Source organism: Hylobates moloch, unplaced genomic scaffold (assembly GCF_009828535.3).
Source record: "Hylobates moloch isolate HMO894 unplaced genomic scaffold, HMol_V3 SCAFFOLD_4, whole genome shotgun sequence".
Taxonomy (NCBI): Eukaryota; Metazoa; Chordata; class Mammalia; order Primates; family Hylobatidae; genus Hylobates; species Hylobates moloch.
The window spans coordinates 63,175,620-63,199,856 of record NW_026652279.1 but is presented as its reverse complement, the minus strand read 5'-3'; the positions used below and the strand labels follow the sequence as shown (position 1 = coordinate 63,199,856).

General features: G+C 40.4%; 1 protein-coding gene across 1 annotated transcript; it reads right to left on the bottom strand.

Annotated features, from left to right (window-relative positions):
* Positions 1–7,945: 7,945 nt before the first annotated feature.
* Positions 7,946–22,197, bottom strand: CPOX (coproporphyrinogen oxidase). The gene is made up of 7 exons (XM_032150328.2): positions 21,494–22,197; positions 19,586–19,729; positions 19,212–19,322; positions 17,173–17,314; positions 13,913–14,131; positions 9,902–10,006; positions 7,946–9,266 (listed from the first exon to the last, which is right to left on the bottom strand). The coding sequence occupies exons 1-7, from the start codon at positions 22,044–22,046 to the stop codon at positions 9,179–9,181; spliced, it is 1,362 nt and encodes a 453-aa protein (XP_032006219.1). The 5' UTR covers positions 22,047–22,197; the 3' UTR covers positions 7,946–9,178.
* Positions 22,198–24,237: the final 2,040 nt, after the last annotated feature.

Below are 24,237 nucleotides of genomic sequence, written 5' to 3'. Positions count from 1 at the left end.
AATAGTGGTGATACTGAAGATCTTTATCTTGTTTCTGCCTGCTAATTTCTTTTTCCTTTTCTTCAGTTTGCTTGGTTGTCTTGTAAAATTTCTTGATTGAGAAATAGTTTATATTCACTTTTTCTTCTTTATCAATATAAATATTCAAGCCTTTAAGAAAACACTGTATTAGTTATGTCTCATAGGGTGTAGTAGGTATTGCTTATATTATCAGTATTTCCTAGAGATGAGTAATTCTGGTTTATATTTCCTCTTTGATCCAAGACTGGGCTAAGAAAAAAAGCTGTTTTAATTTACAAAATGTTGGAGTTTTTAGTTTCTTATTTGCTTGTTCATTTTTGTCTTATTGTATTATGATTAGAGAATATTGTCGGTATAATTTCTGTTTTTTAAAATTTCTTATGGAGTTTGTAATTTAGAAAAGAATTTTGTCAATTTTTATGACTGTCCCTAGGTACTTGGAAGGGTTGTCTCTATTTTCAGGGTTCAGAGTTCAAAATATATATAAGTTAGAGACACTTTGTTACTCATGTAATTTACATCTTCTACATCTTTAATATGCTTCCCCTGACTTGCTCTGTCAGGGACTAAGTGAAATAATTCAACAACTACAAGTGTGCATCAGTCTAGCTCCTCCAGTGGATTTTTTTCTCCTTGTGAATATAGTTATGTACTTTGGTCCATTGATATTTATACCTTTTTACATTCACATTTTAAGTACCCTTCTTTTTCTTGCGTTATGCTTTTAGATGTGAATTCCATGATGGCTGATATGAGTATCATAACTCCTTCATTTTTTTAAGTTTGTACTTGCCTGGTATAGCTGTCGTTTTTTTACTTTCTGAAGCATTTTGTCTTAAAGGTATCTCTTTTATATAGCATCTATTTCTTTATGGTTCCACTGGAAATATTTTAACAGTATGTTATGATACTTTTTTTATTGATATGTATGTCATTTTTTATTTATTGATAGGATGGGTATGTTTGCTATAGCTTTATCATATGGTTCTTGCTGTTTTCTAAATTTGTAGTTTAAAGTCTCTCACTTTAGTTTGGTTTATATTTCTAGTCTACTGATTACCTTTACTATATTGTATTTAACATCTTCATTCTCCATTTCTTTAGACAGTGTCCATTAGCTTTCTCTAAAACCAATGGGAAATTAGCATCCTTTCACTTCCTGCCCTGTAACTCCGGCCAGAGGTAAGAAGGCAAGCTTTATGGTCATTATATTCTCTCTTTGGTTTATCAAGACATTCTGCTTTCTTCTCCACTTTCATTTTTAGTCCATCAAATTGTAAAACCGTATACACTACTTGAATAAGCAATTTTTCAATTACAAGCTGCTGATTTTTTATGCCCAAAATGTGCTTGCTTATTTGTGAAATACCCACATAATTAGATCAATTTATTGTAGACATAATGAAATCACACACAAACAGTGCTTTTGAAATGATAAAAATGTTTTCTTACCTTTCTTCACTGAATCACACACACCCCCTAGGGTATAGACTCTAAATTGAATACACACATTTAGATGAATAGCCCTCAGCCGGGCGCGGTGGCTCACGCTTGTAATCCCAGCACTTTGGGAGGCCGAGGCGGGCGGATCACGAGGTCAGCAGATCGAGACCACGGTGAAACCCCGTCTCTACTAAAAATACAAACAAAAATTAGCCGGGCGTGGTGGCGGGCGCCTGTAGTCCCAGCTACTCGGAGAGGCTGAGGCAGGAGAATGGCGGGAACCCGGGAGGCGGAGCTTGCAGTGAGCCGAGACCGCGCCACTGCACTCCAGCCTGGGAGACAGAGCAAGATTCCGTCTCAAAAAAAAAAAGATGAATAGCCCTCAATCTTTTTAGAATTGTGTTTCCTCTGAGAGTCAAATTAACATTATTCACTCTCACACAAAAATGTTCACATTTTCTCAGGCAACTCACAGTTCAGAGACGGCCAAGGAACTCAGATGCTAAGCACCCGACTTTAGACATTCAACATTACTGGAATTATAGACATTGCCAACTTCAGAATCTCCCAATCATAAAGTGAGACATGAAACACAGTGGAGACATTTGACAAGACATAAACAGCATAGTCAAATTAGTCATGCTTGATTAAATACGTAATAACTCCTTTAGATAATCTGTCCAACAACAGCATAGTTCAACAAGAGCCGGATTTCAGATAATTCTCTCATTTCCCTCCTTCTTTGCCTCTCCTCTTTTTCTGTCCTGTTCTCCACCTCTTCTCTCTCGTTTCTCCTTCTTCCTCCCGGCACTTTTTCATTCTCCCTCCTTCTTCCTCGCTTTTCTTTACTTTCTCCTCCTCCACTCCCCACCAAAAAAACAAACAAAAAAACCCCTGCAGATTAGATTTTCTGCTCCACCTACTGGTTCTTTGAAGAATCTCATATTCTTGAGAAACTGGAGACACTACCTAGTATGTTAATGGAAATAATTTTATCATCTAAATTTTAGTATCTGAGAAGACCTTGATAATGTATAGACTAGGATCATTTTTAAATGTTAACTTAAATCCCAATTTATCAAATATATTAACAGAGTATAGATCACGTTAACATCTTCTATTTGCAAACAACCATTGTAATATTTGAGCCTTTATTACAAGCACATCCCACTTGTCTCTTTAAATTTCCTTCCTCCTATTCTATTTGTTCAGATAGCGGCTTCTCAGCTGTCTTTCCTGATACCTCATCCCATGTTCATTTCTCTGCCCCCAGGTCGGTCTGTGATGCTCTTTTATTACACTGCATGCACTTCCTTGGGTGGCTTACCTTCTCCCACTTCTTCAATTATCACTTTTACAGAATTGGTAGACTTGTGTTTCTAGACTGAGCTCTCCTGAGTTCACACCTCTAAATACTGGTACAGGTAGCTTGCAAGCATTTCAAGCACCTCAAAACTGCTCTTCTCGTTTTTGTTAATGACATTTAATCTGCTTCAATTATCTATTGCTGTTTAGCAAACCACTCCAAGCTTAATGACATATAACAGCAACCATTTTATCACGCTCACAGATTCTACAAGTCAGGAATTCTGATAGGGCACAGCAGCGATGGCTTGTCTTTGCTCCACACACGAGGGCACGTCAGCTGAAGACTGCCTCTTGCTGTTTGGGGAGATACCATATCTCCCACACATTACTAAGATGAAGAGTCGGGGTGGGTGGCAGAGAGGTAAAGATGAAAGTAGGTCCTTATTTTTGCTTCTTAGGAATACATTATTTTTAAGCACCACACTCACGTTGAATAGCATATAAGATCAAGTACACATTAAAAAACAAAAAGTACTTTCAGCAGAATTTGTATCGAGGTAGGTTTTTGTTTTTTGGGTTTTTTTTGTTTTTTTTTTTTGAGACAGAGTTTCGTGCCGTCGCGCAGGCTGGAATGCAGTGGCACAATCTTGGCTCACTACACCGCCTGCCTCCCAGGTTCAAGCGATTCTCCTGCCTCAGCCTCCTGAGCTGGGATTACAGGCACCCATCACCACGCCTGGCTAATTTTTGTGTTTTTAGTAGAGATGGGTTTTCACCATGTTGGCCAGGCTGGTCTTGAACTCCTGACCTCAGGTGATCCACCCACCTCGGCCTCCCAAAGTGCTGGGATTACAGGCATGAACTACCATGCCCAGCCTGTATTCAGGTAGTATTAATTTAAATGTTCTTTGAGGACATCTGAACTAGTTATTTTTAATAAACTACAGTTTGAACTACAAGAAATTGCTGAATTTGCATATTATACTAATGGTTAGAAGAATGTCAAGCAGCAGGTGTGGAACAGATTCTAAATGCCCATCTGCCTCATCAAGTCAGAAAATGGAAGCAAACTTGACCAGATCTGAGCATAGATAAATTGCTATAAAGACTTTTATTTATGAAACATTATTCACTTGCTGTTACATAAGAGACATCAGCCAGTACAGCTTTGTGAACTTTGATACCTCTCAACCATCTCATAAGAAAACAGATCCATGACAGAGTCAATGTTGCAACTCTAAATGACTGCAAAGCCAATTTACTTTCCTAAGTGGCTGTATTTGCATCAACCCATTGAAACCATGATGGGTTAGATCATGACAAGTTTTATGTTCAAACACATTTTGAAATATGAAGGGATTAACAGTAAAAGGATTATTGAAAATACTGTTTGAATGAGCTTAACATCTAGAATAGAGCTGGCTACACTGATTGGAAGAGGAAATGCAGTTCAACTACCTTGCTCTGCTGGTATATGTTAGTGAATATCCAGTATAAAACCACTTGTAGGCCGGGCACGGTGGCTCATGCCTATAATCCCAGCACTTTGGGAGGCCGAGGCAGGTGGATCACCTGAGGTCAGGATTTCAAGACCAGCCTGGCCAACATGGTGAAACCTTCTCTCTACTAAATAAATACAAAAAATTAGCTGGGCGTGCTGGCACATGCCTGTAATCCCAGCTACTCGGGAGGCTGAGGCAAGAGAATCGCTTGAACCCAGGAGGCAGAGGTTGCAGTGAGCCAGGATCGCACCATTGCCCTCCAGCCTGGGCGATAAGAGTGAAACTCTGTCTCGAAAAAAAAAAAAAACAAAAAAAAAACGCTTGTAGAAACAAGTCTGTGAGTGCATTATTCTGTTTTCATACTGCCGTAAAGAACTGCCTGAGACTGAATAATTTATAAAGGAAAGAGGTTTAATTGACTCATAGTTCAGCATGGCTGGGAGGCCTCAGGAAACTTATAATCATTGCACAAGGCAAAAGGGAAGCAAGCCTCCTTCTTCACAAGGTGGCAGGAAGGAGAAATGCTGAGCAAAGGAGGGAAGAGCCCCTTACAAAACTATCAGATCCTGTGAGAACTCACTCACTACCACGAGAACAGCACGGGGGTGGTTTACCCCCATGATTCAATTACCTCCACCTGGTCTCTCCTTTGACACCTGGGGACTTGGGGGATTACAGTTCCAGGTAAGATTTGGGTGGGGACACAAACCCTAACCATATCAGTGAGGTTTTATGTTGTACAACTTATGACTTGATTTCAGGTAACAATACAAGGGAATTTAGTCAAGCCATTTACAAACGTCTAAGCGTCACTAACTTAAATGTGCTAATTTAGGCTTATTCTGAAATTGGATTGTTATGTATGTTTTTTTGGGAGGAAAGATGAAATTTTAAAATGTGAGATTTCAAATACATAACTTATACTTGTGGCAGGGATAATACAATACTTCCTTGAAAACAATTTCTAAATGGGCTTTTAGAGATACTGGGAACTTCTGTTTTCACAGACTATGAATAAGATAGTTATACAGACAGCTAAACAATAAGCTTGATACTACAATATATTGCAAAATAGTGTTGGAAAACAAAAAGTTAACAGTTCATTCATTAGGTAGCAGGTATTATAAATAAGGAAAGATCCACCTTCAATATTTTGTAATAAGTGGGATGTGGATTGAATGACTGTAAATAGAATATGTTGAGAGCAATACTAAAAGTAAAATGTGCTGAAAGGGTAGAAGAGATTGACTCCAAGGAAGGTTTCTTGAAGAAGATTTAAACTGGGCATGGAGGGATGAGCGGGCGCATAAGACATTCCAAGCAGAGATAGCAGCAGCCTGAGAAAAGGCCAGAGGGGGTATAATTTGGAAGAAGTTCAGGAAAAGTGGTGAGTGGTGAGTATATGATCTGAGACTGAAGTGCACAGAGAAATGTAGAAGATAAGGCTGAAACACGAGGTAGGGGTTAAATGGTGGATTGCTTGAATGTCAGACTGACTTTAGAGTTCTGTCCAGAGAGGAGATTCTTTGAACATTTCAGCAGGGTGGTGATAATGGGACCTAGGAAAATAATTCTGAAGAGAGGGAAAGGTCAGTGTGCTCAGGGGCAGGGAGAGCATTGCAAAAGTTCAGATGAGAAAGTATGTGAGACTACAGTAGGGTGGTGGCAAAGGGCAGAGGAAGGAAACCAGGAGTCATTTCAAAGGGGGACTCAACAGGAACTAATTAGGGCAACGTGGAGGGTTAAGAGTCCAATCTATTTCATGGTTTTGAGTGTGGAAGGCTGTGTGGAAGTTTTGAAGATGACTGGGATCCAATTCCCTTCCACTCAAATCTGGAACTGGCCTTAATGACAGACTTGTCAGGAGTCCAGTGGAATGTGAAGAAAGTGACACTACATAACCTCAGTGGTTAGAACAGAAAACCACCACAACTGCCTTTGTCTTGTTCCATGGAATTCGTGTTCTGAGCCACCCATAGGCAATGCAGCCTGCAGTCCAAGATAAGCTGAGCCTTTGAGTCATCCTCACTTATGTACAGACATGCAAGTCAAAAACCTGCAGAAGATTCCTGTCTCTAAATATTGTTAACAGCAAAAGACACATGGAAGGATAAGTCATAAAGAAACATTTGGCTCTTCAAATCTCGTACTCCTTAGTGTGCAGAAGCACTTATCTCAAATACTCAGCTGACTAGGAGGGTCAGCAGAGTACAGTGATGAACAGAAAATAGTGGTTAAAAATTTGCTCCAGAGAATTTACAACTCTCCCTTCCAGACACCCTTTATTACCATGAATCTGCATGCATAAGACAGTTAGGTGTTCAGGTCATTTGGAGGTGCACTGTGGTGTTCAGGGAGACTGAATTTACACCAGTAAGAATTTAAGAGAAATTCACTTTGAATAACAGTAGGATGATCTATTTTCCAGTAGTTATGCAATTCTTTTCAGACATAGCCTAATCCATAGTAGAAATGCATGGTTATTGAAGAACTGAAAACAAATGCATAGAAAAATTTTATCTTCATTTACCCGCCATAGCTTTAAACACAACTAAATTGGCTAGCATTTTAGTATTATATCATCACTATGTAGTGATTTTCTATTTTTTAAGAGCTAAACAGAGGTGGATCTGAATATTTGTTCCTATATGCCTATATTTTTTTCCTAGTATTAGCTTTATTGAAGTATTATTCACATATACAATAAGATTCCACGATTTTAAGTTCAGTGAATTTTGATAAACGTATATACAGTCTAGTAACCATCACCACAATCAAGATGTAAAACATTTAAATCACCTCAAAATACTCTTTTGCTCCCTTTCACAAATCTGCATCCCCTAGCCCCTGCCATCCATTGATCTGCTTTCTGTCATTAAAGCTTTGCTTTTTCTACGTTTTCTTATAATGTAGTCATATAGTAAGTACTTTTATGTGTGGCTTTTACTTGGCATAATGCTTCTGATGTTCACCCATGTTACTGTCATTAGCAATAATTATTCCTTTTCATTGCTTAGTATTTTAATATATGCATATATCACAAGTTATCCACTCACCTGCTGTAAGCCATTTGAGTTTCTAATTTTCAACTATTGAATAAAGCTGCTATGAAAATTGAGTACAAAACTTGTATTTCTCTTGAGTAAAATACCTAGGAATGAGGAACTATGGCATTAGTATAGCTGAGCCTTGAACAACACAGGTTTGAACAGTTTTGCTTCTTCGCAGATTTTCTTTCACCTCTGCCACCCTCGAGAGAGCAAGACCTACTCTTCCTCTTACTACTCCCACTAAGCTTACCCAACATGAAGCCAATGAGGATAAAGACCTTTACGATGATTCACTTCCACCTAATGAATAGCAAATATATCTTCTTTCCTACAATTTCCTTAATAACATTTTCATTTCTTTAGCTTGTAAGAAGAGTATATAATACATATAACATAAAACATGTGTGAATTGACTATGTTATTGGTCAGGCTACCAGTCAACAGTAGGCTATTAGTGATTAAGTTTTGGGAGAGTCAAAAGTTATACAAGGATTTGAAACTGCGTGCGGTAAGGAGGAGTTGGGGCCCCAGCCCTGATGTTGTTCAACGATCAACTGTACTAAGAAATATTTGCGTTTTCCTATATTATCCTGGCAACAAAAATAAATAAATATTTCTTAGTCTTATTTCATAATAAAATTTATTAGCAGATCTGTTGTAAGACAGTTGAAGAATCCATACATTTTCCAACCCTAAAAAGGCCACACACAATCACAAACATTCAACGTGTTCCAAGATAATGACATGTATGAGATGCTGTTCCTTATAAACTTTATTATGAAGCAAATAACATAATACATTCATAATATATGAACAAAAAAGTCATACATTAAGAATCCTGTTGTGATTTTCTCTTAAGAGCAAAGAGCTGCAGAATCTATAATATAAAAAAGAGGACATTTTCAACGTGTCCATTTTGCTAAGAAATGCGTGTATGAAATGTCTCCAAGTTTCTCATACTATATATATTTGCTTTAAAGAAGGAAATAATTTCTCATTTCATTTTCCAAATGAGAAACACTGCCTAAATTCATGACATCCCTAGGATTATTCTTAGTCTCAACTTTCACATGGAAATGTCTGAAATAGAAAACTTTAAGTATCAGAATTCAGGGATATAAGCTTTCACATTCAAAAGTGCAGAGAATCCCAACATTAACAAACAATGGTTCCACCAAAAATCAAGATTACAACTTAGACATCTCTTAAATAATAGTAATGTCACTTTAGAGTTTACAAACTACAGAAATAACTGAATTGTAACACATGCAGAAATTAAGAATATTTTAAGTGCTTCTAAATACCTATTAGAAAAATGTGTATCTACTTGACAATATTATGTTCTCTGGAGAAAGATATATAAAGATTACAGCAGAGACTTCAGTACTGACAAAGTAAAATTTTTACCTTCAAGTTGCATTCTAAAATTACTACGAAGTCTCAACTTCACTGAATTAACGAAAATAAAATGTATTCCACGACAGATTTTTGTGGCAGAAATGAAAACTTTAAAAAATACATGAAACAAAAACAAGATGAGAGATTTCCTGATACATATAATACTATTTATATTCCCTTATCTCAATACTTGGAAACTCAATGTCCTATTTTGTAAACTAGTCATATAAAATGACACTAAAAGTATAAATGAGGTTTAATCGATTGACAATCTGCCATCTCACCACTCATCACTGACAGCATCCAAAACATGTTATCATCTGCCCACGAGGTAGGGTGCAGAGTGGAGAAGACTAAGGCACAGGTAACTGCCACACAGTGGCAAGGTGCCGACCAGTGGCAAGGGGAGCACACATCCTGTGCCCTCCAAACCCCTGCACAGCCGCTCTGCCTGCATCAATGCACCCAGTCCCTTGGATGGCGTAGAACTTCCAGAATTTCAGCTTCTTTGGAATTCTCTGAGGGTGAATGCATGTACTCCCATCTATGCATGTCCAAAACAAAAGCAAAAAAATCATAAAAAAATGACACACATACCTCTTTACTTAAAATAAATGAAAAATAAAATCCTAAGAATAAAAAAAAAAAAGCCTTATACTTCTTTGTCTCTACTGTGCCTGATGTGCCTTGTACCAACTTGACCTTTAAAAATACTATTTGCCAAACAAATAGTTTCTTAATAACTCTTGGGTATGCTTTGGCTAATATTAATATCCCAGAGCCAAAATACACCTTTAATATAAACCAGGGTTTCATAAAGTGTAGAACCTCAGGTGATCCATGGGCAAACTTTCTTTAGCTTAATACTTACGCATACCTCTTCTCAGAAAAACAAATAAGCAGAGAAAGTCCATCTCACCTCCTAGCCACCATGACTCAGCCTGTGTTCTCTCTCCCTCTAGTCTCTCCTTGCCCTCACAGAGCTGTGGCATTCACCATGTCACCGCTTAAAATACCCAATTTGATTTGCCTTATTTGACTGTGATTTTCTTATAAAATCAGCAAAGTCAAAACTAACAAATACCTAGGTACAACATCTGCAGTGTTAACTTTCATATTTTGTGGGTGTTTGGGAATTGGGAGTGTAGGGATAACTACTAAAATGAGTTATCTCCTTACCGGGCAGTTAGAGGTAAAGACATCAAGATACTTTCAATTCTGGATCCTGGAGTGAAGAGGCCAAACTTTGTGCCCCGATCATACAGCAGATTAAATTCTACATACCTGCCATAAATACATCAAATAACATTAAGGGCCAGCTCAATAAAATCTTAAGACTAACCCATAACAAATACTTTAAAAGGGGTGGGTTCTTCCCCCCAGTTCCCATCAGCTGGAACTGGCACAGAGGATACCAGCCTACAGCCCACTGAGAGCTCTCCATCTGGACAGGCAGAAATAAAAGGGTATTCTACCCACCAAACAATAGAATATAGATTCTGCCCCAACACAGAGCAGTCACAATACAAGGTTATGTTTTCCCATAAGTAAACAGAATTGACACAAAGCTGAGAAGTTTAAAGCACAACAATTAAGAAAAAGAAATGCATCCCTTCTCAGGATAACCCAGCTCTTTCTGGCCTTCCTCATAATCTGGAATGTTTCAGAGTCAAAGATTTCATTTCACTGCCTGTAACTCACAAGTACTATTACTAAGATGGTGTGAAACTTCTGTATCTGAAAGGCCAACTACAGCTAACAACAATCTATTAATAATGGACTACGATATTCTATATATTCCTCTCTCTTAAAGTAGTTAATGCATTAATAAGCAGTCATATAATTCAGTCTCTCTGCAGATTAACAGCAATCATAATAAAAGGTAGTGTTGAGTTGCAGTGTTTTCATTTTTTTTTTTAAATACCCTTAGCATCAACTAAAACTTGGTTCAGTATATTAACTGCCCTAGTCAGATCTGGACTCCATCCAGTTTAAAACCCTGCATCTGCCTTTAACATGGGATGTAAAAGGGTCTCCCTCTCCAATTTCAAAAGGATAATTTCGACTACTCAAAAGAGTTTAGACTGATTCATAATCTGAAAAGTTCAATAAACAGTGCCCCTTTCAGATCATTTCTTATCTTATTCAGAAATTACTCCCTTGGTCTAAACTTCACTCACATATTCTTATTTACCTATTGGTTACTGTCTTGATGCCCATCTACAGCAAAATACTCTCTGGCTTCCCACAATAATTTTTTTTTTTTTTTTGAGATGGAGTCTCACTCTGTCACCCAGGCTGGAGTGCAGTGGCGCGATCTCGGCTCACTGCAAGCTCCGCCTCCCGGGTTCACGCCATTCTCCTGCCTCAGTCTTCCGAGTAGCTGGGACTATAGGCACCCGCCACCATGCCCAGCTAATTTTTTGTTTTTTTAGTAGAGACGGGGTCTCACCGTGTTAGCCAGGATGGTCTCGATCTCCTGACCTCATGATCAGCCCGCCTCGGCCTCCCAAAGTGCTAGGATTACAGGCATGAGCCACCACGCCCAGCCCACAATACTTTAGTTTTTTAAAAGTACCTTTTTATGTGGAAGTTGTCAAAAGCTCAGCAAAAGTGTAAAGAATTTTATCTATGCTCCCTTTCTAACTTTCACCATTTATCATTGACTTTTATGTACAAAAAACTATTTAATACTTTCTTATGTCTGTTTCAAAAAATAATTTAAGTGAATCTTCTGAATCCTTTTCTAAGACCATAGAAAATAATTTCATCTTTTGGCTACCTTTTTCACCTGATATTACCTTCCTGAAACATCTAGGGGATGGGTATGGTTCTCTAGTTTATATTGATGTATTTGAAGACCTATCACAGAGGCCCTTGTTAAGATTCCTAAATGAATTTTCTGTCGGATCCTTTCCTCTATTGAGCGAACGATGCCCCTTTCTCTACGTTGGCCTCTCCACCTCCCACCAAGTTGCACTTAGATCTGATCTTTCTTTTTTAATAAAAAATTTCCATCTTCTATTCCTGGTATAGATCTGATATTCTATATATTCTTCTTTCTTAAAGTAGTTAATTGCATTAATAAGCAGTCATATAATTCAGTCTCACTGCAGATTAACAGCAATCATAATAAAAGGTAGTGTTGAGATGCAGCATTTTCATATTTTTTTAAATAATATTATTTAATCTTTTCTGATCCTTTCCGTACGTCTGTCCTCTCTGGGGTGCCTATAAGCTAGGGACTTTAACCAATCCCTTCAATCTAACTAATGCCTAAATTTTATCCTGTTGCCCTTTCCAGAATACAATGAACAAATAAGTTAAAGGTCTCTAATTTCTGTTTTCCTATGAAAAAGATAACTGTAAGACTGACATTCAAGGTCTGGAGGAGGATAGTAGTAACTGAGGGCAAGAAACTGGATGAGATTGCCAAATAAGAGACTGTAAAGTCAAAAGGGAATGAGACTGACTGCTGAAAGCGAGACCCGTGTTTGGACGGGTAACAGGCCAAGTGGGTAACAGTAAGTGAAAAGGATACAGATAACTGGTCATGACTGCAGTATTAGAAACCAAAGACAGTGTTGATAGCCCCAGGCAAGAGCTGGAGTTATCCTAGGCCCCAGAGTTTATTGCCGTCTTAAGGCCCAGAGATAAGGGAGGCAGAAAGAAGCTGTCTTGGAAGAACAGTCACACACCATACCATAGAAAATTAATCTAATACCCCACAGTTCTGCCTATCTCATGACACCAGACATGCAATGATACACACACAATGACTTTCAGAATGATCTGCCATCAAACGATGTATAAAAAACAAAACGAAACCGCAAAACAAACCATTACTCCTGTCTATGAAGTTTTAAAGGATTCACCTAATTAGTATTGACAAAATCTGCCAGCTTTGCCTATGAAATCTTGTGCAAAACTAGAATACTTTACTTTGCAGAGAGCTCTAAATTGTCCTCTTGGGTATGTCTTCCCCACTAAACTATGAGGTTCTTTTTGGCAGGTCCATGTTACTGCCACCTGGTAGCCAAGATAGTGCCTCATCACAGGGGCCCCAAAATAAATATCAAGTGAAAGAAGGAAAGAGTGGTAAAGGTATATTCAATAACTTATGGAAACGAACAAAAAACATGTTCCAAAATAGATGCATTCTTTAAGAAATTTCTAAAAATTTACTCTCATGTCTTTCAAGTTAATAAATGGGAACCAGATAGCACAGGCAGCCATAAGAAAGGATATACACAAATGTTTATCTTTAGACTGGAAACATTATTTAAGTTGACCTCTTTAAGGCAAAAGCTTTACCTCTTTAGTACCCAAAGCTTCTTTTGCCTAACACAGAATTAACGTCAATGAGAAAATCCATTTTATAGCCATGTTTCAGTAGTATACAGGCATTTAAGGTGGCAATGAGAAACTGATTGGGGCCAGCAGGCTGTATAACTTGGAGTGGATTCACAAGTACATCGTGGCTGGAGACAGCCTCAGACTGGACACCCCACTGAGCTCACCAGGCTCACTGCACAGAACAGGGTGGTTAAAGTGAGTATCATGGTAAGAAGCACAAACTTGCTTTAGCTGTTCAACTTTAGGCACTACACAGATTATAAGTTTTGAGGTCATTTTGACCCAGTTCCACATATGAGATCTTAAATTTACCAGCTGTGTCTCTTGGGCAACAGACTTAACTTTCTGAAAAAAGATGGTTACACCTATCTTACAGGTTTGTTGAAAAACATCAGATACAAAATGCCTAATGTAGAGGCCGGCAAAATTTCTGAAATTATTTCCATTAAAATAACTTCCGTGAAATCTTTAAGATGAATGAAAAAAGGTGAGATTCCAAATTTACAAAGCAGCAAAGACATTAAATGATGCCCACGTCTTGACATAAGGCTGGAGGGTATTACTAGAAGACTAAGAGAATCAGCAGAATTAAATTCAGCAAGTACTTACTACATGCCTACCATGAGTCTCTAATGTATAGATGAATTAAATAAACTTTGCTATAATTATAATACTACTTTACACAATGTCTTAATTCATTTAATATTCATCTAGCTATGAAAAGAAATTAACACAACTATTACAAAGTATCTGACAACACAACACCTGCTATTATTAAGAGCTGCTCCACCTCCCCCACTTAGCCATGAAAGAATTCATTCTCCAGTCACTTACCGTCCTCTTCTGAGCTGCTGCCACAGCTTCTCCTGGGGGGTGAATGAGTCATCACAGTGCTTTTTCACAAGGGGAATATAAGAAGGAACTACAGCCCTGGCACAGCTCTGTACAAAGCGAAACACCTCCTCCTTGGATGGAGAGTCAAGATCATCAAAAAAGATACCACCAATGCCCCGCCGCTCTCCACGATGGGCTATAAAGAAGTAATCATCACACCTGGAAAACACAGCAGCACCAAACCAGGGATCAAATGGAAAAAAAGAGACATGAAAATCAATGTGAGCCTTTCAGGTTGCAGTACTATCCTCAACTAATGTCAGGATGGTGTCCTTACTTGCTGTCCAACTATGAAAATGAAATGAGGACTTTAGACAGATTTTTTGCAGATATCACCAAGGTAGAAAATGCTTATCCTTTTTTTTTTTTTTTTTTGAGACGGACTCTCGCTCTGTCCCCCAGGGTGGAGTGCAGTGGCACGATCTCGGCTCACTGCAAGTTCCGTCTCCCGGGTTCGCGCCATTCTCTTGCCTCAGCCTCCCAAGTAGCTGGGACTACAGGCGCCCGCCACCACACCAGGCTAATTTTTTGTATTTTTAGTGGAGACGGGGTTTCACCGTGTTAGCCAGGATGGTCTTGATCTCCTGACCTCGTGATCCGCCCGCCTCGGCCTCCCAAAGTGCTGGGATTACAGGCGTGAGCCACCGTGCCTGGCTGAAAATGCATATCCTCTTATTTTCAAAGCAACCAAGCAATTTCACACAAGTCTCTGTAAAGGATGTGAAACTCTAAGAACTTTAGTGAAAAGAGAAACAGTCCAATATTGATACTGTATTTCTTGGAATAAGCTGCTGCCTTTGGAAGCACTGCTGCTTTTGTAGGAGGCAGGAGGACAGCAATCTTCCACTAACAATGACACCAACCATGGTGCAAATCCAAGCTCTCTTGAGTGAGTTCTTTATTCACCAAAGGAAGGTACTATAAACAATCTCCCAGGTCTCTTTCAGCAATAAAATTTGATGGTTCTATAGCATGAAAGACAGAGGGAAAATTTGGTGGAAAAAAAAGTTCAGATGATATCTTTTATTATTTCATATGTCATATCAGACATATGAAAGTTTACCCTGTGAGGCAGCACATAAAACTATTAATCTGTTCTTGAGTCTTTTCCCCTCTATCACTACTAGAACAGGTTTCCTAAAAGCCATTTCCCCGGGCCGGGCGTGGTGGCTCACGCCTGTAATCCCAGCACTTTGGGAGGCTGAGGCAGGCGGATCACGAGGTCAGGAGATCGAGACCATCCTGGCTAACATGGTGAAACCCCATCTCCACTAAAAATACAAAAAATTAGCCGGGTGTAGTGGCGGGCGCCTGTAGTCCCAGCTACTTGGGAGGCTGAGGCAGGAGAATGGGGTGAACCCGGGAGGCAGAGCTTGCAGTGAACCAAGATCGTACCACTGCACTCCAGCCTGGGCGACAGAGTGATACTCCATCTCGAAAAAAAAACAAACAAAAAAGAAGCCATTTCCTAACTGCTAAACTTGTAAAATAGTTTATATCCTAAAAGTTGTTCTTTTGATAATCTCTGCATAAAGGTCCTTAAATAGAAAAATGTGTTCAAACAAAAACTGAAAGCTATTTAAAAGGGAACCTTAAATACAGCTTCAATTGCTTAAACAACAACAACAAAAAACAATAGATGCAAATCCCTAGAACTGACGCATCGGTAGAATTCACCTCAATCGTGACTTGTTGGCCTTCTTTATATGCACATTTTATTAACATAGTCTAAAAAAGTATATCCTGAGCAAGGTTGTAAAGTCAGTTTTTAACCCAAATCATACCATTTCAAAATCTCTCTTCAAAACATTGTAAAATTAAGTGATCTACTTATTTCCTAGTCGGTGTTGTTGCTTACAACAGAATAGCTGAAACTGCATAATTTATAAATAAAAGGAACTTATTTCTTAAGTTATGGAAGCTGAGAAGTCCAAGGTTGAGGGGCTTCATCTAGTATGAGTGTTCTTGCCAGTGGGTTCTCTGCAGAGTCCTGAGGCAGCGCACAACATCACACGGCGGGGGGCTGAACATGCTAGCTCAGGTCTCTTCTTATAAAGCCACCAGTCCCACTCACATGAATTTAACCCATTAATGCATGAATGGATTAATCCATCCATCAGGGCTCTGCCCAATCACCTCTTAAAGGCCCCAGCTCTTAATACTGCCAGATTGGGGGTTAAATTTCGACATGAGTTTTGGAGGGGACAAATATTCAAACCAAAGCATTTATACTAAAAACTTATTTTTAACTAGCTAGCTAGCATCCTAGATATTTTATTACCTAGCACTGCTTAAAGTCATCTCAGTAATAGCTAGAAAAAGGAACCAAAAACGAGAACTGTCTACTCTATTAGTCCTCCTGGAAGGATGCTAAGTTCTGAGAGAGAGGAAAAAACAAACAAAAAACCAGTATCTGCATGCATCCATGGCTGTGTAGTTTTCAGTAGCAATGTTAAATCAAGAGGAGAATATTCAAATGTTTCATCTTTTCTGACGATTTTAAAGCTGAACTCCATGGTCTTGCATAAATGATATTAACATTCCACAACTATTAGCTCTAAAAACAAAGCAAAAAGACAAAAATTCTTTCTGTCCTTCCTTTTTCAAGAATGCCAATTAGCTCTAAGCAGAATTGAGTACTTTACTCATATTCCAAACAATTTGTGCCAAGATTCCATTTGATGATAACAAATATTCTGGGTCTTCTCCCAACTTTTGTTTGTTTGTTTTCTTATTTTATCATTAGAATTTAACAAATTCTCCAATTCTTCTTTCATCTTGGCCAAAATCTCTGGTATGTTGGCATCTCCCTCTAGTGGTTCTCCAACCCTTCCCATGCCCTTAGACATTACCAAGTCAACATCAGGAATAATAATTCTCATCTGGAATGAGAATTTAACAACCCACTCTAGATTAAAAAGCCTCTCATTCTCAAGCATAGATCACCTTATAGTTTATAGTCTACCATTCTAAATCATTTGGAATAAAAAGATGTTACTACTCATTTTATATTATAATATTCCTGAGTAAATAATTTAATACAACCACTTAAAACTAGTATTCTAATTCTTCTGATGAGCAAAGTAGGAAAAATAGTTCCATTTTCATAAGCAGAAGAGGGTATTTAGTGACATAATAGTTGCCTTCAGAAGGAATAGAATGTAATTTTGGGGTCATAAAAGTTCAGTAACTTTACCTACCATTTTTTAAATTTGGGGTAGAGATCTGGACCATGCTGATCACAAGCCTCCTTTAGAGTTCTGTGAAAATGGACAGCGTCTTCTTGATTCAAGTATGTTGGAGTGAGGTCACATCCACCACCAAACCACCACTGCTTGTTGCCTACCAAATTAAGACATGGGATTCTAATGTGGACTTTTGAGATTCAGCATTACTGGCTCTATTAGGAAACTTAATTTAGCAGCTTAATTTATTCAGCATAAAATGGATGACAATAAAAAAAATTTTAACTGATTTTAGCTCTGAAGACCAGTAAGGCCTAGGCAGAAAAAAAAAAAAAGGTAGGTAAAAGCAGCCAGGCAAGGTGGCTCATGCCTGTAATCCCAGCACTTTGGGAGGCCCAGGCGGGCAGATCACCTGAGGTCAGGAGTTCAAGACCAACCTGGCCAATATGGTGAAACCTCGTTGCTAATAAAAATACAAAAAATAGCCGGGCATGGTGGCCACCTATAATCCCAGCTACTTGGGAGGCTGAGGCAGGAGAATCGCTTGAACCCAGGAGGTGGAGGTTGCAGTAAGCTGAGATTGCACCATTGCACTCCAGCCTGGGCAACAAGAGTGAGACTCCATCTCAAAAACCAAAATAAAACAAAACAACAACAACAAAAAAGAAGGAAGGAAGGAAGGAAGGAAGGAAGGAAGGAAGGAAGGAAGGAAGGAAGGAAGGAAAGAAAGAAAGAAAGAGAAAGAAAGAAAGAAAGAGAGAGAGAAAGAAAGAAAGAGAAAGGGGTGGAACTTGCAAGGAACGATGTGCAGGGCAGTGAATGATAAAACAGTACACTGGTGGATCAGGAAGTGGATTGCAACTCTGGCTGTATACGAGAATCACATGAGGAGCTTAAAATAGCTCTTCTAGATCACAATAAACACACACACACACAAACATACACACACACACACACACACATCTCTGGCCCAGGAATCTGTAGTTTATAAAACTCCCCAGGAGATTCTGACATTCCTTGTATTAAGAACCATTGCCAACCCCTCCCCTTTCCTAGAAAGAGTAAAAACACTTGCTGAGGTAACTTACCACTTGAGAACAACTGTTTCATGTGCTCACAGGTGCATGAGTTGTCAATACTAGTTATCAACTTAAAATATAAAAGGTTGAACCAAGCTGAATGGCTTCAAAATGAAAAGTTAAAGCAGTGACTTTAAATGCCGTCACCTACAGAGACACCAATAGGAATAGGTGTGGCACTGCACATGTACTCTGACATGTGGTATCAGATAAAAGACAGGCTGGAACTACGTGCACAGGAGGCATGATCAACTGCATCCCATTTTAAACCCACTGCTAATGCCCTGGTGACTAGCAAAGCTATGCATATGTAAAATATTTTCCAAAAGCAAGTTCTAAATTTCAACTTAACCTCATACATAAGGTGTTCCTTCAGATGTAATGAATTTATGTTTGCAAAGAACCCTGGGTGCACAATGAAGTTCAAGTTCATTAAATCATTCCTTCTATGTTGGAGGAAATATTGGAAGGTTAGAGTCAGTCAATACTATTCTTTTTTTTTTTTTTTTTTGAGATGGAGTCTCACTCTGTCACCCCGGCTGGAGTGCAGTGGCACAATCTCCACTTACTGCAACCTCTGCCTCCCAGGTTCAAGTGATTCTTCCACCTCAGCTACCAGAGTAGCTGGGACTACAGGTGCGTGCCAGCACGCCAAGTTTTCGTATTTTTAGTAGAGAGGGGGTTTCACCATGTTGGCCAGGCTGGTCTCGAACTCCTGACCTCAAGTGATCCACCCACCTCAGCCTCCCAAAGTGCTTACAGGCATTACAGGCATGAGCCACCATGCCTGGCCCCATTCTTATTTGTCATGTCTTGGGCTTAATCCATTGCACTTGCCAAGAAATTGCCTTTATATGCCTCCTGAAAGACCTAGTTAAGACTATTCTTTCTCATTTTTAGATGTTATGCCCTCTTATCTGTTTTAAAATGCACGTTTTGCACAATAGTACTTTCCATAGCTCATGAGACCCTTACCATCAGCTTCTTCTACTTCAAAGTATCTATAGTTGAAATGGATAGTAGGAGCATGAGGATTCTTGGGGTGGATAACAGAGCTCACGCCCATAGCACAAAATGGCAATTTACCTGGAAAGTAAAATATGAGTAGTGAGCTATATTCAGTTACCTTGAATGGTTTGATACAATTTAATATGATTTCTAAGTCAATTTTCAAAAGCTGCTTTTTAATTTGTCTCTTAAAAACATAATTTTAAAAAAGTATTTGTCAACATGCGGCATATGAACCCAAATGGCTTTTTTCAGAAGCAATATTTATCTTATAAATAAAACTTGTGGGCAAAATAAGGTTTGCAGGGACTATTAGAGACTATCAAGACTGTCTGATTTACCATCTTTAGTCTTCAGAACTTTTCCTCTGCTTCTCATTTGTTTTGCAGCTTCCTCTGAAAGATTTCCATGAACAACAGAAATGCTCACCCCAGCCTTTTCGAAAACACACCCATCTTGAAGTACACAGCTGACGCCGCCACCTCCTGTGTATAAAAATGTAAAAAAGGAGAGAATGTAAGAGTACGTGCAAAACTGAAAGCAACCCTTGCATGAAGATGGTTATTTTCCCATTTCCCAAATGTTTTATATAGTGTATTTATCATTTTATGTACAATACAATTAGATAACTAGCTTAGCTTTATGACATACGCTATTCATATTGCGCAAATACTGGACCTTCTCATATCACTAAACTGAATATTTCTTCAACATTCTCCTGCCATCATCTAAAATAAATCACTGGAATATTCTCCCTTCAGATTCTACTGTTCAGAACGGCATCTGTCAGTTATGATATATGAGAGAAAGCTACGGTTAAAAATAAGAATGGGTAGACTTGAAGGGTGTTCTATTATTACTGAATTTAAGAGATCAATACTGTTTCAAAAATTTCTTTCTCAGTGGGCTGCTTGCCTTTTAATTTACAAGCAATTAAGAAACAGTAGGTAATCAAACTCTGAAGGGATTCAGAACCTTAGAGTGAGTGAGATGCACATTAGTATTCACGTGTATCATCCTTACTAATTTTTTTTCTTAAGGTACTAGGGTCACTGCAAGGGCAATGTTTCATGAAAGTTCATGTTTGGCTTGTTTTATTTCTAAGAACGTTTAGAGCTGGATGGGACATAAGATGATCCAGTACAACCCTCATATATTCCAAATGAGAAAACTGAGGACCAGAGGTGCAAAACATCTTATCCAAGATCAAACTGCTGACAAGTGGCTGCAACAATTTGTCTAAATGCTGTCTATGCTTCAGACAATATTCTAAGCACTTCACATATATTCCATCCATATATATATATGGGTAGTATGAGGATTAAATGAGATGAAATATATATATATTTCATAGATGGGAAAACAGCCATAAAAAAAGTAACTTCTGAGGATCACACAGCTGGTCTAGTACTTGAGGTTGTGTCCTGGTTCAGTGGTCTTTGCTTGAAAACATAAGATGGAAAACTAGACTGAACTTCATTTAATATAGATGTGGTAGTATCACAGCTCAAAATCTGCCGGTGAGAAGCTCCTGTTGTATTTCCAGCTAGGAAAAGTCAGGAATCCTTCAAGTTTCTACTCAAGATGGGGGGTTTCACTGTATGGGCAACAACATGGTCATGAATGTACGCCTCTATGAGAACTGGGTTTTGATGCTCAAGCATTTTGATATTGGAAGAGAAGATTTTCCTAGCAGGAAATCTGATGGGTGCATTTGGTAGTGCTACTGAGAAACCAATCAAATATATCTTGTGCAACAGTAGAAAGAAGTGGGAAGATTCTGACACAATGACATCCTGGCTGGAGGAGTTTAGCCGACACTTAGCGCACAGGAGATGAGTTCTTTCCATCTCCTAAGGAGGAAAAAGGGCAAATTCACCCAGAGAAGGAGACAAAATGTGTTCCATAATCTATTGAAATTTATGTTCAATAACGAACTTTGGACATCTAAGCTTGTTAGCTGCAAATACCCCTTAAGAGTTCTACAAAAAAAATGCTGCTATGGAATTGCAAAGATTTTGAAATGCAGTACTACAGTGACAGCTGATCCGGGTCCATACCTGCAAGCAGAGGGCTGGTGACCCTTTCGTGTCCATCTTTTTATCAGCTGCCTCTAACCAAGTGGCCTCTCTGTGGGTACCCCCTACCTACCCCATCCCATATTGTGAACTATTATATTTTCTGTCTGCAACCTGGAACCTGACCCTTTTTCCCCGTCTCCACCTCCCGCCAGGGGCCGGCCTCCTTACCTTCCTTCCTCTCCCACCGGTCCACAGAAAAGCTGGCGCCCCCGTCTACCTGTGCCAGAGCCTGGCACACCTGGGCCTGGGTCTCCAGGATCAGCAGCTCCATCTTGGTCTTCATGTCGCCCGGCCTCTTTCGCAGCTCGCCCAGGTCGGTCACAGGCGGGGCCATGAAGCTGCTGCAGCGGCGGGCTAGCTCATCCTCCTCCTCCGGCCTCCCCAGCGAAGTAGCCCGCGTCCCCGAGGTCTTGGGCACCATCTCCGCCCGCTGTACATGCCCGAAGGCGGCGGCGGCCAGCCCCACCAACCCCGCCAGCGCCGCGGCCAGCCCTGTCCCCAGCCAGGGGCCGCCTCTAGCCGTCGAGCCGTGCCCCAGCCCGCGGCTCTGCTCCGTGCCAGCCGGGCCAGGGGGCCGGCAGATGAGTCTGGCTGCGCTGTGCTGGGACCAGGCTCGGAGCCCTCCGCCGCTACATTGGGACCAGGCGCGGAGCCCTCCGCAGCCGCCCCGCGCCACGCGCCAGCAGGGGCCTGTGCTCAGCCTGCCCAGCTGCAAGGCCATGATCCCGCACTATCTCTTGGCGCTGTGCCTGCGTCCCAGAGCCCGGCGTTTGAGCCGCCCCACCCAGACCGCCACAGTACTGAGCCGGCGAGCCGCACAGGCGGAAAGAACCTTTCGGGAAGAGCTGCTGCAGCGTCGGGCTCCGGCGGCGGGGGCGGGAAGTGGGGCGCGCTGGGAGCTGTAGTCCGGCTCCTATCGCCGCCTGCAGCGTCCCTGCGCTGGGCGGGAGATAAGAATCCGACGCGCCCAGAAGGGCTGGTCGGAAGGGAAGAGAGCGGGGCGGAGACCGTGCTGTGGAAGCGACGGGAGAGATAAAAGAGGCTTTCTTGTCACGTACAACCTCGGGGCGGCTGTTTACTCAGCCAAGGAGAGAAGGTAGAGTAGGGCTGGGAGGCTGAGGGCGGACTGGGGCGGAAATGTGGCAGAGATCCCAGTCCCGCTTACATTTTCAAACAGGGTTTGCAGAATACAGAGCCTGGCTCAGGATCTATAGACTATAGACCCGCCCTTCGCCCTGGGTCCTGGTCCTCTAGAGTTTTTAGAGGGGATGGGCAGGCTGGGAAACTCCTTGCTGAAGGATGGTTTTCTAAAGAGAGTGGGAGAAGCTAGTAATGGACTCGGAAGAGAATCTAGGAGAAGACTTTCTGTCATCGAGTCCACATCACAGTTCTGTCCTTAAGGTTTCCCCAGGCTGGGGCCGGGCGCGGTGGCTCAAGCCTGTAATCCTAGCACTTTGGAAGGCCGAGGCGGGCGGATCACATGAGGTCAGGACTTGGAGACCAGCCTGGCCAACATGGTGAAACCCTGTCTCTACTAAAAATACAAAAAAAATAGCCGGGACACCACTTCGGAAATGGAGGCAGGAGAACTTGAACCGAGGCAGAGGATGGGAGCAGATCCACCACTGCACTCACCTTGGTGAAAAAAAAAAAGGTTTCCCCAGGCCTTGCTTTTATAGTGCCTACTTGATTATTTTAGAAAAGGGAAAAGCAACGTAACTGTTTTGGTTAACCAGTAGAAAATTCCTGACTTGCTGTGTTTTGGTGATTAACAAATAAGAATTTAAAAAATAGTTATTCTACTACTGTAGGGTGCTCCCAAATATTGCTCAAGTTTAATACAACAACTGCTATAAACTAGGCAGGGCAAATATCCACACTTCCTCCCACTCTGTCTCCCTTCCCCCACCCTTTAAAGAAATGAGGAAAGAAGCTAATAGATTTGACAGGCAGGTCTTTGTCTCCCCTGTAACCATACCACAGCTCCATAGTTCCTGGACGTAAAAGTGTGAGAACTATTGTCATGGGCTATTTTGTCCCATAAGTCTCCAGGATGATTTTAATTTCTAGTGGTAGATAATAATTTAAGCCACTGGTAGCTGTTCCCTCAAGTGTTTTCTTAGTGGCAGGATGCACTGATGGAACTTCAATGGCTTCTGAGTCAGACCAATTGGCATCTTATCCACACACAACTGCACCTGGCAGCTCTCACACTGGGACATGATGTTAGCAAGGTGGGTGTGCTTGCCCAAGCCTCACCACTGAGAATCTGTGAAAAGTAAAGGCTTGGATTGAGAAGTGAATAAGCTACTTTTAGGGAAGAAAAACAATTAGCTTTTGGTCATAGTGCAACCTGCCAGGAGGCCAAGTTAGAAGCGGAGGAAAGGAAATAAGAATTGTCATTGTAGGAAGGGTTGATGACCTCTACTGGATGCCTGTGATGGGGTTGGGCTGGGCCTGGTGATGATAAATGAACCTCATCAAATGAAAAGGAACCTCCCTGGTACGTTTATTTGTAAGAAACCCCCTCATTATTGCTCTAATTCTGCCAAAAATACCCATAAAGTTAGTAAAACCTGTAAAGTTAGTTAAAGCTAAGTAAGAACAGAATGTTTTGAACATTTGCCCGGTCACAAAGGCTGATCCTGAGCAAACTGCGTACTAGATTCCAGGTTTCCATCCCTCTCATCCTTAGCCTCTCTATACGAAGGGCCTCACTCCTTTCTTCCTCTGGTTCCTAGCACCCTCCCTACTGGCAACCTGTTATTCAATGCTTAAGAAAGGCTGCAATAACTTTGTTAGTATGAGTTTAAATCACCTTTCTGTAGGTTCAAATTGTTCCCAAGTGGGATACTTATGTTTAGGTTGTATTTGTCGGTATGGGGAAAAAAAAAAAAAAAAGACATCACCTA